Source organism: Dendropsophus ebraccatus, chromosome 2 (assembly GCF_027789765.1).
Source record: "Dendropsophus ebraccatus isolate aDenEbr1 chromosome 2, aDenEbr1.pat, whole genome shotgun sequence".
NCBI classification, from domain to species: domain Eukaryota; kingdom Metazoa; phylum Chordata; class Amphibia; order Anura; family Hylidae; genus Dendropsophus; species Dendropsophus ebraccatus.
In genome coordinates this window covers 189,120,704-189,138,879 of record NC_091455.1, presented here as the reverse complement: position 1 = coordinate 189,138,879, position 18,176 = coordinate 189,120,704, and the positions used below count along the sequence as shown (strand labels likewise).

General features: G+C 41.0%; 1 protein-coding gene across 5 annotated transcripts in view; it reads left to right on the top strand.

The window, feature by feature from the left end:
* Window positions 1–18,176, top strand: part of DIP2C (disco interacting protein 2 homolog C) — a 344,281-nt gene that overhangs the window by 182,914 nt on the left and 143,191 nt on the right. For 3 of the 5 annotated variants that reach the window (XM_069958918.1, XM_069958917.1, XM_069958916.1), the window contains 5 exons: window positions 2,470–2,580; window positions 3,978–4,103; window positions 5,634–5,843; window positions 7,888–7,917; window positions 8,391–8,528. In XM_069958918.1, coding sequence (XP_069815019.1) covers window positions 2,470–2,580; window positions 3,978–4,103; window positions 5,634–5,843; window positions 7,888–7,917; window positions 8,391–8,528 — 615 coding nt within the window. The remainder of the gene's footprint in view (window positions 1–2,469; window positions 2,581–3,977; window positions 4,104–5,633; window positions 5,844–7,887; window positions 7,918–8,390; window positions 8,529–18,176) is intronic. The other 2 variants (XM_069958921.1, XM_069958920.1) reach the window with 1 other exon arrangement.

The window sequence follows — 18,176 nt, the reverse complement described above, 5'->3', positions numbered from 1 at the left end:
TGTCAGCTGATAAATACTGGAAGACCTGAGATTTTTAAATAGAAGTAAATTACAAATCTATATAACTTTCTGACACCAGTTGATTTAGAAGATTTTTTTTTTTTGTGTCGAAGTACCCCTGCCACAAAATGTTGATAAAAATGTATCCTAAGGGAGCAAGAGTTTCGTTTTCTGACTTATTTATGCACGTTTTGGATGTGTACAGATGAGCCCAGGTGCATACTGTTCTTCCTTGGAACTTGGAAGATATAAAAGACTTATAATTATGTCCCTGTATAATCTCATAGTACATTACACAGATTACAGTCTCACACCAGGATATAAATTGGGTTAATAATTCTGTTATATACCAGACAGCTGGAAGTTGCTGCCTTAAACGTATCACATTGAGTGATCCAATTCTTGACAGTAACCTGAACGAGCCAGATGGTCGCTTACACTGTGCAACTTTTTTTTATTTATTTTTGCTGAAAGAAAAATTATAATTGGCCTGTACATGGAGTGTGTGCTATAAGCCAAGGTTTACATAAAATCAGTATTATTATGTATAATTATTATTTTTAGTATTATTGGCTTAATGAGCATTATTTTACTTTTTTGCTGTTGCATTTAAAATATTTTAAACATTTTTTCCACAAATTCCAATAACATTACATATATATATATATATATATATATATATATATATATATTTATATATATATAGTATGTATTTTATTGAACTTATTAAAGCGATTCTGAACCTTAAACGCCGCTGCATCAATAAACACTATGGGGGAGATTTATCAAACATGGTGTAAAGTGAAACTGGCTCAGTTGCTCCTAGCAACCAATCAGATTCCACCTTTCATTCCTCACAGAAATTTTGGAAAATGAAAGGTGGAATTTGATTGGTTGATTGTTTTTTCCCTCTGGTGTACCCCTTTAAAAGAATGCCCACTTCAAGGGAATGTAGCAATAGTCCAGATTTCTCTCCACTTGCAGACAATTTGTCTAACCATGGATTGATGTATATACCCTTTGAGAACAAATTTGTAGCCTTTTCCAGCTTCATCCACCTACTAAATGTTGTCTTCATCAAGGAGTGGTTAACATTAACCAATCTTTCTTGAGCAAAAGAAGTTTGTTAGTAAAGCAGTGTTCACACATGCAGTAACGCAATAAAAATGCAATGTAAAAACATAATTTAATTTCATCACCTCATTGGAGTTATTATTCAAATAACCGCCGTCCAGTCGCCTTTCATTGCGTTAACACAATGAAACCGCAATGTATGCAAACATGCCCTCCCCTGTGTGTATCTCCTCAATTGAAACATTACATTAGTGAGGTCCTTAAAAAATGATTTCAAATCAACTGGTGCTAGAAGGTGCCAGAGATTTGTAATTTACTTCTATTAAAAAATCTCAATTCTTCCAGTACTTATCAGCTGCTGTATGTCCTGCAGGAAGTGGTGTATTTCTTCCAGTCTGGAGAGCAGAAGAGGTTTTCTGTTTCTATGTTTTTATTAAATTTTTCAAAAGCATTGTAGACAAAGCAAATTTTTTTTGCAAACAAAGTATACAATTAAACCGTCATGTTGTATATTTAAACATAAGGAGAAATCAAAGAAAATAAACATAACTCATTAAAAAAAAAAAACATTAATTCAAGCAGTATTCCCGCAAGTCATTCACAAAAATGTGATAAATTTGCATGTATTATGTTCATACATGTTTTTTAATATGTTCATAAACAAACAGCTTAGTAAAATATTTGGATAAGAATTAAGGTGAGAAAAGTGGACTGATTGTCCACGGTGACCACATCTCTCTGAATTTTAGAATAGTGTTGTTGCCATAGGCTATAGCCTCCTCGTATTTATACGTTTTGTTTATTTCCTGAACCAATTCTGATTTAGTTGGTATATCAGGTGTTTTCCACCGTCTGGTGATTAGTAGTTTTGCTATGCAGAAGAGGTTTTCTATGGGGATTTGCTACTGCTCTGGACAATTCCTGACATGAACAGAGATGGCAGCAGAGAGCACTGTGTCAAACTAGAGAGATGACACCACTTCCTGCAGGACATACAGCAGCTGATAAGTACTGAAAGACTTGAGATTTTTTAATAGAAGTAAATTACAAATCTCTGGCACTTTCTGGCACCCGTTGATTTGAAAGAAAATTTTTTTGTTGAACATTACATTGTGTTTGCCTAGACAAACATTTTATTGTCATCAGTGCAGGAGCACAGAGAATTCTAAAGGATCCACTTACTTTTTCTTGCAACTGTAGTAATATATTTAATGAAGAAAACTAATTAAACTAATGAGTACACAGGTTGCATTTAGATTTGGCTGCCGAAAATGACAATATAAATGAATTCCTAGAGTTGTTCATAGAGATGCAGAACTTGCAGATTTATTTTAAATAATGTTCTAGTTTAGTCTTGATTTAAGTAAGATATATGCAATGTTTTTCTCTCTGCAGGGGTGGATCAAGTACTACCACCAGAACGTAGAACTCCCGTTACCCCTTCCTCTTCCTCTAGATATCATCGCCGGCGCTCCTCAGGCTCAAGAGATGAACGCTATCGATCTGGTAAGGAGCTTCATCCAGGGGTTTCACATTTGTGGTTTCATGTTTAAAATGTCATTGTCATTTCAAAAAAATGTTGACATGTCAAAAAGACAGCAAACCAGTAGACTCAGCAGCATCCTGGAAGTCTTTAATAAGCTTTGTTGCATATCCAGGTACAGCGACGTTTCGACCACACTCTGGTCTTTGTCAACAAAGACCAGAGTGTGGTCGAAACATCGCTGTACCTGGATATGCAATAAAGCTTATTGAAGATTTCCTGGAAGCTGCTGGGTCCAGGGGTGGATTAACTTTACCATAGGCCCTGGGCTGTTCACCAATCCTGGGCCGCCCTACCCCACTGTAACTATGAGCAGTAATATATATAGTATTGCTCATCCATAGTGCAGACTGTACAGGACCTGTGGTGACATCATAGTCACATGATAAGGTCCTTCAGCATGTTCTTTATTGTTACTGAATTGTCTCCTGGCTACTGATTTGTGCAAAATTGCAGTTAAAAAAGCAGGTTCTTTTTTTTTTTTTTGCAAATCATGGCAGAACTGTAGCCAGGAGACAATACACCATTAAAAGTATATGTCTGTTTGGGTGGCCATGAGCCCCCCAGGAGCTCAGGGCCCCGGGCTACCGCCCGAAATGGACCTGTTGTAATCTGCTACTGGCTAGGTCTACTCCTATGATGTCTATCCTCTGGTAACTGGAAATACCAGCGACACAGCGTGCATCCCCAGTTTAATCCCTTTCTATTAGAATCTGATTCCTGGGTGAGACATGTCAAAAGTTGAGTGCTCAGACCCTGACTGATCGTGAGAACGAGCTGGGAGAAGATCACTCTAAGAATGGTCCTCTCCCAGCTCTGTGTCACATGATCAGTCGGACTCATAATGAAAATGTATGAGTCTGACTCTTTTCACTGACACAGAGTGGGGAGCAGACTGCGCGGCAGTGCGGTCCTCTCTCTGCTCATTCTCACGATGGGTCAGGGTCTGAGCACTCAGCCTCGAACTGATCAAAAGTTTACCCATGTTTCTCATGTTTTTTTGAAACAGTGACACTTTGAAGGGAAACTTACAGCAGGTTAGAAGATTCTAATCTGCTGTTTTGTTTATAGTCACACCCATTTGACGAAAGAATGGTAACGCCCATTTGTCACTTTATTGCTGCGTTATAAGGAGAAAAAACAGCAGAGTGTCCTAAAGAGCAGAGTGTCCTAAGCAAAAATTCTCCAGAATTATGACACCTTCAGACGCCTTTATGTCTACATTATGATCAGGGAGGCTGAACATTCTCCACGTACCTTGTAGCTGTTTTATTTTTTCCTGTCAACTAATAAAAAAAGTTTTGTGTATCGGAGACAATGCACTGTAGTGAGATGTGACACTGTTTTGCTGCTGTTACAGATGTACATACAGAAGCAGTCCAGGCAGCCCTTGCTAAACATAAAGAAAGGAAAATGGCGGTACCCATGCCATCGAAACGTCGATCCCTTGTGGTGCAAACATCAATGGATGCATACACACCCCCAGGTGAGCCAATACTAAAAGAAATGTGTTTTTTTTTTTTTAGCATTTGATCTTTTAAGAGTTTTTGAATTGTTCAGAAAGCAGAGAGTGAATAGAGAGCTGGCCATACACTCCATTTGGGGGACATTTTAATTCAGACCCCCACCAATCAGCTTTTTAGGGGATAACTTTTGGACATGGGAATGCCCCTTTAATAAAAATAAATAAATAGAGAAGAGCGATCTTACAGTAAGTTGACATTTGGAGAAGATGATCGCTTGGCATTTGGAGAAGATGGATGTAGTCGGAGAGCTGCCTGGAAAACATGGATACATCTCTAAAAATAAAAAAGATTAGCATAACTAATACAACGACTGTTAATCTTTGTTCTTCACTGATCACATATCCTTGGAATGCTGGTTCTAGAAACATCTACATTATAATGGGTTTTATTACCTAGTGTACCAGAGATCAGTGGGTTAAAGCTCCTCCACAATGGCTTTGAGCCTTATGGTTCTTTTAGACGGGGAGATTATCGGTCAAATCTTTGCAATAACGATCGCATTTGAGCTCGTGTAAACACAGCCAACGATCAAGCGATGAGCGAGAAATCGTTATTCTTAGTCTTTCAACATGTTCTCAAATCATCGTTGGTCGTTCGCTGCAAATTTGCAGATCGCTTCGTCTAAACGGTCTTTCACAAATTTACCCTAATGTGTGAGATGGGCTTAATGGGCTTAGATGGGTCCTAAAACGATTGCAATAACGATTTTTTTCAAACTATTTATCTCCTCGTCTAATCGCTGATTGTTATAAAAACCAAATTGTTGCTTCAAAATCGTTAAACGATCGATTGAACAAATTATCGCTCCATGTAAAAGGACCATTAGTGTGATGAAAATGGCCATCAGATCCTCAGGAACAGCTGATCATTGGTGAATTATAAAGATACATTTTGGGACCTTGTGACCTTAAAGGAGAAGTCCAGTCAAAATTTTTATTAAAGTATTGTATTGCCCCCCAAAAGTTATACAAATCACCAATATACACTTATTACAGGAAATGCTTATAAAGTGCTTTTTTCCCTGCACTTACTACTGCATCAAGACTTCACTTCCTGGATAACATGGTGATGTCACTTCCTGGATAACATGGTGATGTCACGCCCCAACTCCCAGAGCTGTGCGAGCTGTGGCTGCTGGAGAGGAAGATGGCAGGGGGACACTGAGGGACACAGGGCATTGGAGGGACACTGAGCATCCCCCTGCCATCATCCTCTCCAGCAGCCACAGCCCGGATAGCTCTGGGAGTCGGGGCGTGACATCACCATGTTATCCAGGAAGTGACATCACCATGGTATCCAGGAAGTGACATCACCACGTTATCCAGGAATTGAAGCCTTGATGCAGTAGTGCAGGGAAAAAAACACTGTAATTTCCTGTAATAAGTGTATATTGGTAATTTGTATAACTTTTGGGGGGCAACACAATACTTTAATAAAAATTTTCGACAGACTTTAACTTTATCCTTTAATCATGTCTGTATCTTTGGCAGATACCTCTTCAGGCTCCGAGGATGAAGGCTCAGTCCAAGGGGACTCCCAGGGAACTCCCACCTCAAGTCAAGGAAGTATAAACATGGAGCACTGGATTAGCCAAGCCATCCATGGATCAACCACATCAACCACTTCCTCCTCTTCAACACAGAGTGGAGGCAGCAGTGCCGCTCACAGATTAGCAGATGTCATGGCCCAGACGCACATAGGTAGGTCATAACCAAGCTGTAAAACTTTATGTAATGACTTCTTCTCTTGACAGAGACTAAAAGATGTTGCGGTGTCTCTGAGTAGAAGTATGACCTGTGATCACAGATCTGTCTCCTTGCTAACATAAGAATTATGGCAATGTGTGAAATGGGATTACAATACTTTGCTGTTGTTTCCTAGGCGGGTTTTCTGTATCTAAGTGATCGAACCAAATACAAATTGTAACCTAGGAATATACTTTGACGACTTACCTTAGAATCAGCCACCAGTGGACCTCCAACCACCAGAACCTCCATCCATCAGCAGAATGAAGGGGCCCTTTATGTTTCCCCAGGCCCAGTGATTCCTTGTCCAGTAACTTTTTGGCCCAGCTCAAGCCCCTATTACATGGACCGATGGTGAGGAGCAAGTGAGCTCTGACCTGTCAGATCAGTGCTCGCTTGCTTCTTGTTCCCGGAACTATTACACACACTGACAGCGAGTGGGTCTGAGTGGTGGTGGTGGGGGGGGGGGGGAGGGCTGCAGGGGTGCGCAGAACGACGGCCAGCAGACCGGCATTATCAGTCAAAAAATTTTCAACATGTTTTAAGGCAAGGATCAGCAGACTGATCAGTCAGCTGATTGTAGCCTTTTAACACTAGCTATTACACCAAGTGATTATCGGCCATAACGGACAATAATCCGCCAAGCACGGCCAATAATCATTTGGTGTAATAGGGCCTTTAGTCCCATTTAGGTGAATCCCTCTCTGGAGTACAACTTTCCTTTTGTTTTGCTGGTTAGTTGGGGGTCTTGATAGGCCACCATTGGACACCCCATTTAATCTATGCCATTTTCTTAAAATGCTTGTAAATTATAGTTTTATATACTGTATGTAAGGTTTTTGGTTTTTTTATACTGTGTTATACTATACTGTGTTAGGTAAAGTTTTATCATTGTGTAGACACAATTGGGTAGTTTTATTAAACTAGTGTAAAGTAGAATTGGCTCAGTTGCCCCTAGCAACCAATCAGATTCCTACTTTTAATTTCCAATGAGTCTGTGAGGAATGAAAAGTGGAATCTGATTGGTTGCTAGGGGCAACTGAGCCAGTTTCACTTTACACCATGGGGGAGATTTATCAAACATGGTGTAAAGTGAAACTGGCTCAGTTGCCCCTAGCAACCAATCAGATTCCTCCTTTCATTCCTCTCAGACTCTTTGGAAAATGAAAGGTGGAATCTGATTGGTTGCTAGGGGCAACTGAGCCAGTTTCACTTTACACCATGTTTGATAAATCTCCCCCAATGAATTTTAATTTTATGCATGGATGCTCTGTACTTTACAAAAGGTCAACATATCCCTCGAATTAGAAGAATGTCTAAAACTTATAAAAGACTCAATTAGTAAACGCTTATGGCTTAAAAAGCTATTCTCCTTCAATAGTAAGGGTCAATGAAGTGATCAAACCTTTTAGAGTAAACTGTGTCAAAATATTAATTGGATTTTAGAGACTGCTGCCACCACTTCATCCGTAATCCCCAAAATTAGTTCCCACCCCATTTACCCCTATTTAGATCACTGTCAATAATAAACATGGCTGTATTATAATATAATAGCTACAATCATAAACAGATGAAATGTGACGGCATCCCAGGTTACCTGAAGATTCACTTCATCCCATCTACCTCTAGTTTTTTATTGTTGGCAGATGACAAGCAGATTCACCACAATAAAATGTTTATATGACTTCCTCAGGCTTTTTTTACGTCGTCTATAAAGCGAGTCCGCTGAACTACACGCAGGCAGCTTTGCCGTTTTATTGGCAGAACCAATATTTATGTGAATTAAAAAACAAGCAATGAGGCCCCGATTTAATGGAAACGTTTACTGAATTGATAGGCCATGTCCTCGCGTCTGTGGTTCAGCCTATACAATGGCTTCCTGCCATGGGTGTAAGGGAGGCTACCTTAGTATCTCTTCAGCATCTCATGTATTTTATCTAATAAGTAAGTTCATTGAGCCTTTGCTATCTTGGCTTACAATTGCTTTTCTTTCCTGAAGGGAATAGGAGGACAGATGGACAGTTTCACAGTATGTATAGCTGACTTTTTGCATCTTGAATTTGCTCTCCAGTGCTAGCTGCCCAAGCTTCTTCCTTGTTATTTTGACTTATCCCCTACCCCTAGTATGGCAGATTGCTTATTCCCCAGTCATGTTACATGAATGTCATTAGGAGGGTTGTTTTTTTAGGGGTGGGGGTGGGGGGGTTAACAGATGGGTTCATACTTTCTTGGATGATAGTAGGCGGTGGTGGGCGATAATTCTATTGAAATAAGGGTGAGTCACCACCACTTTTTTCCACAATATATTGATATTGACATTGCCTAATGGACTTCATAGACTAGAATGGTAGACATAGATTTTTTTAAAAAAAATCTGTTTATAATCAGTGAGTTCTGTTCTAAGACCTCCGTGATTATAAACTTGTATTGCACATTATCTCCTTCACTGCTTAGCTGAAAGGCGATCCTCACATCTTGGTGTTGTTTTACCTTCACTGACAGTTGTGCATTCCATCAAGGAACACTTTCAAAATGAGTCATGTGACACAAGCGGTCGTGGCTTTTTCTTAACGTCAAACGGACAGAATCAGGCGAGCGCTAAAGGTGCTTCTTGCCATTGGCAAAGCACACCTAAAAATGGTGAGTACCTAAAGTTTCCCAACTCCTTACTCCTCCCTTACATCACCTTATTCCCATATTGTAGACCATGTTTTTTTGGTGTAATGTTGTGCCATTTATGTAGTCTTGAGCTGGTGAGATTCCGGATGGTCTGTGAACTAACAAGAATACTGTACTGGGCCTGATTTTGAGGAATTGTTTATAGTAAATTCAATAGACTCTTTAAGTAGTGGTTTCTATTATAACCCTTAGAAGGACACCACATAAACCCAGAAATATAACCACAAAAGTCATTCGTATTAACTATCTCACTTGTTTCAAAGTTTGTCAAGTTTGTCCCCAGTTGTATGTAAAAGGTTAAAGGTCAAAGCAACGTTCCAGTTTATAATATGCATAAAAAGATATGTTACCTTATAAATACATTATATATATTGCACCAATCCTAAATTATAGCATGCATTGTAATCCAAAGCTTCATTACCAATAGTTCCGGTTTCTATTTAAAAACATTTGATAAGCATTTTAGCCAAGTGCTTGTAGTGCAGTTAGGCCCCATTCCCACCATGGTTGTGGCCACATGATGAGGTATATACCAGCAATATATCAAAAAGAGATGCGGATGTATAACCCACGTTTTTTCTGGCTGCCCCTTTGACTTTAATTGGCCTAATATAGTCTAATAAACCCTGTTAATGTCAGTGGACCTGCTGGGAACACATTGGGTTATATGTGGCCCCAATATGTGGCCCCAACATGTGGCCTTTATAAAGGCTGGATTAGGCCATACATGTGACCTGAGCAAGCTATAGGCAAAAATCAAACCAGCTACTTCTCGTGCAGAATAGCGATTCCAGCTCTAAAGTATATTACAGACTATAATTTAGAACCCAGCAAAAAAAGTAAACCGGCATATATATATATTTTTGTAAAATTATTGTAGGTCAGCTGCCTTCATGTAAATTTTTTCTTGAAAAATTAGCATTTTTTTTTTGCCAAAATCCTCTTCTGGTTGTTCTAGGTTTCGAAAAAGCCATCCAAAGTCTTGCTATGTCACATGAGGCAGGGGCTGCTTATGACCTATTAAATTTCAGAGTTGAACAGTTTAAGGTCGAAATCTGGTCCCCCAATAAAGTGCTTAAATAAGCATTTACTGTTATGTAGGAGGCAGTAAATACTGGATGGCTCCGACACCACCAATAAAGGCCCTCAAGGGTCAAAAAGCATCTATTATCTGACATAGCTCCCTATTTGGAGGAATGTATATGATGCCCTACTGAAGTGTCAATAGATGATGTACCTGCCCCCACTACCTCCTGATTCTCCTACTAGAGAGCTTATTTAAAGTGCCATAAAAAAACTTTTTCCCAGTAATTGAAGCACATTACAATGTAATGTACAGTGTAATATGCTTCAATCACCTATCTGCCTCCCTTCCCTGTCTTTTCCCCCTCCACCCCCCACCAGGAAGTGTCCTAACTCACACAGACCTAATTACTGTCGTCACCGTCACCAAGCTCTTCTCTCAGCTCCTTCTCCTGTTACACTAGCCTCCCCCCTCCCCTGCCTTGTCAGGTGACTCAGCTTGCTCAGCTCCCATTGGCTGAACAACTGCAAGCCATCACTTGGACTGGGGGGCTGCTGTAACAGGACCTAGAGCAGCCCTCCTGCTGATGACTCACAAGAAGGAGCTGCCTGGTGACGGTGACAGCAGTAATTAGGTCTGTGTGAGTTAGGACACTTCCTGGTGGGGGGTGGAGGGGGGAAAAGACAGGGAAGGGAGGCAAATAGGTGATTTAAGCATATTACAGAGTTATATAACTTTGTAATGTGCTTCAATTACTGGGAAAAAGGTTTTCATGGCACTTGTCCTTTAAGCACTTCTTCCCCTCTGTTAGATTAAATCAGTAGGTAAAGGGTCAAAATAAGCATGAGTGGCTCTTAGCTGAGCCACTTTGGCCAATAAAGGTGTCTGTACACATTAAAGGAGACGTTCAGGGCGAAATCTATTATTTAATATGTTATTACATAAGCAAAGTTAGACAAATTACCTAATGTACACTAATTATTGGAAATCCACATATAGTGCTATTTCTCTCAATTTAGTAGATCAGACAGGCTTCAATTTCTCTAAAAAACAAAAAACAAAACGTGACGTCACGAACCGGTCTATATACCTAAAGTGTCCAGCAGGCAGGGCAGTATATGTAGAAATTACATGTAAAAAATGGATGACAGGGCCCGTCCTGTACCACGGCCAGAAGCAATGACAGGAGTGGTAGTGCAATTGTCCATGTGTCCCCCCCCCCAGGCTGCCCAAACGCACCAGCCCCCCCCCCCCTGTAATTACCATCTATCCTGTTTAGAGATGAGCGAACCGGTTTCGGGTTCGAGTCCAGCCGAACCTAAACGATCGGCATTTGATTAGCGGTGGCTGCTGAACTTGGATAAAGCCCTAAGGCTATGTGAAAAACATGGATATAGTCATTGGCTGTATCCATGTTTTCCAGACAACCTTAGAGCTTGATCCAAGTTCAGAAGTCACCGCTAATCAAATGCCGATCGTTCGGGTTCGGCTGGACTCGAACCCGAACCAGGTTCGCTCATCTCTAATCCTGTTCCATGACGCCTCCCTCTCACCTCATGCTGCCAGGTGCCGTGCGCTCATCTGCCTCCCTCCTGCCCTGTGCGTCATCTGCATCCCTCCTGCCCTGGGCTGCCCGGCGCTGAGCACTCATCTGCCTACCTCCCGCCCCATGCTGCCTGGTGCTGAGCACTCATCTGCCTATCTCCCGCCCCATGCTGCCTGGTGCTGAGCACTCATCTGCCTACCTCCCGCCCCATGCTGTCTGGTGCTGAGCACTCATCTGCCTACCTCCCGCCCCATGCTGTCTGGTGCTGAGCACTCATCTGCCTACCGCCCGCCCCATGCTGCCTGGTGCTGGGCACTCATCTGCCTACCTCCCGCCCCATGCTGTCTGGTGCTGAGCACTCATCTGCCTACCTCCTGCCCCATGCTGCCTGGTGCTGAGCACTCATCTGCCTACCTCCCGCCCCATGCTGCCTGGTGCTGAGCACTCATCTGCCTACCTCCCGCCCCATGCTGTCTGGTGCTGAGCACTCATCTGCCTACCTCCCGCCCCATGCTGTCTGGTGCTGAGCACTCATCTGCCTACCTCCTGCCCCATGCTGCCTGGTGCTGAGCACTCATCTGCCTACCTCCCGCCCCATGCTGCCTGGTGCTGAGCACTCATCTGCCTACCTCCCGCCCCATGCTGCCTGGTGCTGAGCACTCATCTGCCTACCTCCCGCCCCATGCTGTCTGGTGCTGAGCACTCATCTGCCTACCTCCCGCCCCATGCTGTCTGGTGCTGAGCACTCATCTGCCTACCTCCCGCCCCATGCTGCCTGGTGCTGAGCACTCATCTGCCTACCTCCCGCCCCATGCTGTCTGGTGCTGAGCACTCATCTGCCTACCTCCTGCCCCATGCTGCCTGGTGCTGAGCACTCATCTGCCTACCTCCCGCCCCATGCTGCCTGGTGCTGAGCACTCATCTGCCTACCTCCCGCCCCATGCTGTCTGGTGCTGAGCACTCATCTGCCTACCTCCCGCCCCATGCTGCCTGGTGCTGAGCACTCATCTGCCTATCTCCCCATGTTGCCCGGTGCCGTGCAGTAGGGTGAGCGCTCCTTATCTGCCTTCCTCTATCGGTCCTTGTCGCCTCTCTCCTGCTGCAGTAATTGATCACCATTTTTTACATGTACTTTCTACATTTACTTCTCCTCCTGCTTCAGGTATATAGACCAGGTCGTGACGTCACATTTTTTATTGAAATTGAATCCTGCCTTATCTTCTAAGTTAAGGGAAATAGCACTATATGTGCATTTCCAATAATTAGTGTACAATAGGGATTTGTCTAACTTTGCTTATGTAATAACATATTAAAAAATAGATTTTGCCTGGAGTTCTCCTTTAAGGTGCCCATGCACCTTAGCCTAAATTTGGCTGGTTCAAGGGGCAGGTTCGGCCTCACTGATAAGTTCAATTGTTCTTGAAAGGATAAGTCGGCACTAGAGTAGTCTTACTGCGGCTTCCCCATTCTCTCTACATAGAAGAGACATGAACACTTTAGACTAAAGTTGATGAAAATGAATGTTTTCAACCATCATAAACATTCATTGGGTGAAATTTAAAGGAGTTATCCAGGATAACAAGGAAGTGGTGCTGTTTTTGAAAGCCACTGTTTTTTTGTTTTTTTTTGTTTTTTTAAATCCTGGGTAATCCCTTCATTTGCAATATAGCCGGTCAATAATGGACCGCCATTGTAATTATTGGGTTCCCACTGCATTTTTGCAATTCATTTTATTTTATTTTTTTCCATCCGTTTTTTTGGATGCATTTGTGTGCATCAATTTTGATCCGTTTTTCCATTGACTTCCATTATTAAAAATATGGATCAAAACGGATCCATTTTTTTTTTAATGGACACAAAAATGTAGTTTTTTTTGATCCATTTTATTTATTTATTTATTTTAAATAATGGAAGTCAAACAGATCAAAATGGGTGCACACAAATGTATCTGTGTTTTTTTGGGGAAAAAAACACAGTGTGAACCCAGCAGATCCAGGTACTCCAGTATTTCCCTTTAGCATTTTTAGTTGTCTTCCGATTCAGGTTTTTTTTTTTTAATTCTAAAATGACCAGTAAGAACCAGCAACAAATATGACTTGTAATGTGAACACATCCTTATAAACAAAAAAGACAAACTGTTAAAAAATTTCTTCTACGTTTATATGGATTCTGTATGTCATTCTTCTTTGGTTTGCCGTGCTTGTTTGTAGTGTTTTATGGTCACTCTCCCACAACCCTTTTCCCCCTGAGAAGAAAATCTAACCGTAAGCAATTGTTTGCCGTGGCCATATTCCCTGTTCTGTTTTATTCGCTTTGCTTGTGGAGTTTGTTGAGCATTAAGATAAAACCCCAGCATGGGCTTGCAGTATTTCTTGTCGTTGTGAGACATTAATGGAGTATTTAGAGTTTGATGTATGATGGAAGGTTAACTTGACTCGGGTCAGTACTTCCAAATTGTTCCTAGCTGATGCTTTCTGATACATCCCCGCTGCGCATTTGGGAGGGGTGATTTGTCTGGGAAGTTGGTCTGTGTAGTAAACACTGATGTCGCTTTAATAGAAAGAACAATCGATCATTGTGCAGCTTCTCTCTTTGTATGCTGAGACAACCACATAGACTTGAAAGTTCAGTTTCTACATATTTTAACTCATTACAAACTGATTGTATATATGTATATATATATATATATATATATATATATATATATACACTCTATCATAAAGGACTAATATATGCTACCTCTGGGTTGGCTTTAAGGGACATTTTTAAAACAGGCCAACTTTTATAGGTGCTACAAATAATGTTGTGTAAAGTTACGTGTAGCATACAGAAATGGTGGTCTTAAAGGGGTATTCCACTCAAACATAACTTTTGCTATGTTGCTGCCCATGGTGAGACTTACAATTGATTCCATACTTGTTATTATCTATTCAGTTTCCTTCTCCCAGTTCTGAGCTGCTGCTTTCTGATGAAGACACTAAACTCTGTGTATGAGCCTTTCACTCTGTCTCCCCCTCCTCCCCCCTCCCTTTTGAGAAAGCTGATGTACAGTAAACAAGTCTCTGACTGGTGTTATCTGCAACATTGTAGCTTCTTTGTTATGCTTGGAGGGTTATTCTAAGGTCAAGTTGCTGATAAACTCTCTGTGATTAACCTCCCCAGCATTACAAAGAAGCTACAATGTTGCAGATAAAGCCAGTCAGGGACTTGCTTACATCAGCTGTGTCAAAAGGGAGGGGGAGAAGGGAGAGAGAAAGGCTCACCCACAGATTTTTGTATTTTCAGCAGAAAGCAGCAACTCATAACTGGGGGAAGGAGATTAAATAGATAATAACAAGTATGGTAGGAATTGTTAGTCTTACACTGGGCAGTAACATATGAAAAGTTATGTTTCAATGGAATACCCCTTTAACTGGCACCGCTGAATATTTTATTGGCTTTTTTACCAATAGTTTTCATGTTGCTGATTTTTTATGACATGGATTTCAAATTCTTCTTGATGTTAATTCCATGTAGAAACTGCATCAGGTAAGTGGAGGGGGGTTTGCCCCATTGGATAATGCTATGATCCACGTCCAGTAGTCTGCCTCAGATTTCTCACATGAAGGTCCATTGTGTGAACACATTCTTAAAGGGTTTATTCAGCGTTAGAAAAATATGCCCATTGTCTTCCAGTTTGGGTGGCATTTTGCAACTCAGTTCCATTGAAGTGAATGAAGCTTAATTGTAGTGTTGTCTCTGCAAGGATGTGCCATGTTTTTCTAACGCTGGATAACTCCTTTAATGTATAGATAGATGGATCATGTTTTAATAGTTGATTAAACAAAATTTTAGTAAACAAAAACTGCTGCAATTCATGTTCCAAACTGCTGACACTATTAGATAGCTGTTAGGTAAAGGAGAAACACGGGGGAGATTTATCAAACAAGGTGTAAAGTGAAACTGGCTCAGTTTCCCCTAGCAGCCAATCAGATTCCACCTTTCATTTTCCAAAGAGTCTGTGAGGAATGAAAGGTGGAATCTGATTGGTTGTTAGGGGCAACTGAGTCAGTTTCACTTTACACTATGTTTGATAAATCTCCCCAGTGGTACCTTTCATATATCTGTCTGTGCTTCCATAATATAGAAAAGTGCTTTATCCTCTGCTGCTAAATGAAAAAGAGGTGTTCCAGTGGCTCCAGAACTGCTGCAAACTGGAATGACTTCTTACTCCCCATCCCATCCCTGTCGTAGTCAGCTGGAAGCAGAGCCCCAAGCAGGGAGAGGGATGGGAGGTGATGTGAAGGGGCATTACAGTTTTCTGCACTTCAGGAGCTTGGCAATATCTCTTTGGCCTCTTCCACTGTGGGAGCACAGACAGATATATGAAAGGTACCATGTGTCTCCTTGAACTATCAATGTCAGCGGTTTTGAATGTAAAGTGCAGCTCAATGATTCACTTTAAAGGGTCATTCTGGAGCATTCTACTTAAAGGGGCTCTAGGTGGAGTAAAAAAAAAGAAAAAAGCATGTACTCACCTGCCACTAATCTCCTGACAGTGTCATAGTTATGGTGCCGTTCCTTGATGCCCAGTGCTTTCTGCTCTCTTTTTGACACACGTTAAGGGTGTTATCCAGTGCTACAAAAACATGGCCACTTTCCCCCTACTGTTGTCTCCAGTTTGGGTGGGGTTTTGAAATTCAGTTACATTGAAGTAAATGGAGCTTAATTGCAAACCGCACCTGAACTGGAGACAACAGTAGGGGGAAAAGTGGCCATGTTTTTGTAGCGCTGGATAACCCCTTTAAATGCTCCCTCGCAAAAGCAGTGACCCGCCTCAACTAGGGATTGGATTAGTGAGCATTTCCTTTGTGTCAAGAAGAAAGCAGTAAGTGCTTAGCAGTGGGCATTGGCACTGTCAAGAGGATTGAGTATGGTATTTTTTTTTGTTCTTCTACCCTTAAGTACAAAACTAATGCTACATAATACCCTTTTTTTGTATTGTGTTTCTGTGACATTTTAAGTGCACACTATTTTTTGAGCAAGACGAAGTCTTGCAAGACCGAATATTAACAGAATAAATTATTGTAATTATTCAGCTGGGCCAACACTATACGGAAAATGAAAACTCTGTCAGAACATAGCACTGTGACCCATAACAATTCCTTCAAATACCATTTACAAGTCTACTTTTTAGGTTAATGCATTTTGAAGGGAGCAGCTTGTGAATGTTGTCACAATTATACTATGTTTACCCAATGAAAATTATAGGCCCATCGGCAACACGTTGGGCTTCACATCGGCATCCTTTTTTTGCCAGGATGCCAACATGTAGCCCGACAGAAGGCACAAAATGTAATGTAAATATGAATATCAGAGATCACTTTTTTTTTTGTTAGTTTTTTTCAAATTGTCGATTGTTATGTATACTTCTTTGTAGTTCCATATCACTAAAAAAAATCTTTAAAAAAAATTACTTGAACTAGTAAAGAATACCTGTCATTATCAAAAAATGTTTAATATGTCAGAGAGACAGATCAGCAGTTTTTTTTATCGGTTGGGGTCTGAGTGTTTAGACCAATCAGGAGTCGGAAGAAGTACGCATTTAGCACAATCACTCTCGGCTCTGTGTCACGTGACCTGGACAGACTCCCAATGTAAGTCTATAGGGCTGTCTAGTTACAGGGAGAGGAGCATGCGGTAGTGTTCATCTTCCTGTTTGTTCTACTGACCCATAAAAACTTTGGGGATGTCTCTGTGACATATCCAAAGTTTTTGTTATTGACCGGTACTCTTTCATAAAAGATTCTCCCTAGTGTTATGGATTTCATATTTTGTATATTTAGCGAAGTCTTTACAATATGGCGCTGACCTTCTAAACACATAGAGATGTTCTCATTCCTTAAAGCGACTCTGTACCCACAATCTGAAAATTGACTTCCATTATAAAAAACGGATAAAAATGCATCTTTTAGTACACATTTTTGTGTACTTTTCGGCTATGTTCACACAACCTATGTTTTGCATATATCACGGCCGTTGTTGCAATTTGCAACAACGGCCGTGATTTATGCAAAACATATATTGTATTGGAATTAATGGAATCCCGGACAGAGCATATACACATACAATATGCTCTGGCAGGGATTCCAGGCGCACAGAACATGTCAGTTCACACAATGGAGCGTGCAGCTAGGGCCACACGCTCCATTGTGTGCAGCAGTGAATTTGCATCCGAATTCAGCAGAAATGAAGATCATCTGGCCGTTACTGCAGTGCCGGCCTGAATGTCCTTCAGTAGCATCGGGTCACAGAACGGCTGGTGTTATACGTAGTGTAAACCTGGCCTTGATCTGTTTGGTTGTGTTTTTTTTTTTTTTTTTATTATGGAAGACAATGGAAAAATGGATTCATCCGTTTTAGGCAAAAACTGATTGCAGAAATGTAGTGTGAACCCAGCCTTAGACACAGTGTGTCACATATTGTTGTATAGAAAAGGCCAATAATAATAAATTCTGCAAATTTCTAACTTTTTCCCCATATACTGTAGCTTTGGTTCTTGTTCTTCCCCCCCCCCCCCATGTTTTCACAACTTCATATCATCTTAGCCATCTTAGTCTAAGTCATGATTCTGGAAAGCAGCACTGGACAGCATTATTTATTGTAATTGATGATCAATGACGCAGAAGCCGCAGCAATTTTCTTATGATATAAAAGTTATTTATACTAGAAAATTATATAGATTAGTAAATGACTTCTATAAAAAAAAAAAACTCAAGCCTTCCAGTACTTATCAGCTGATGTCTGTTCCGCAGGAAATGGTATTAACAGTGGTATTCCAGTCAGTGCTCTCTGCCGCCATCTCTGTCCGTGACAGGAACTGTCCAGAGCAGTAGCAAATCCTCTCTGGACATGTGTCAGATTGAAAAGAATACACCACTTCCTGCAGGACATACAGCAGCCGATAAATACTGGAAGACTGGAGATTTTTAAATAGGAGTAATTTACAAATTTGTATAAGTTTTTAAAACCAGTTGATTTAATATATATATATATATAT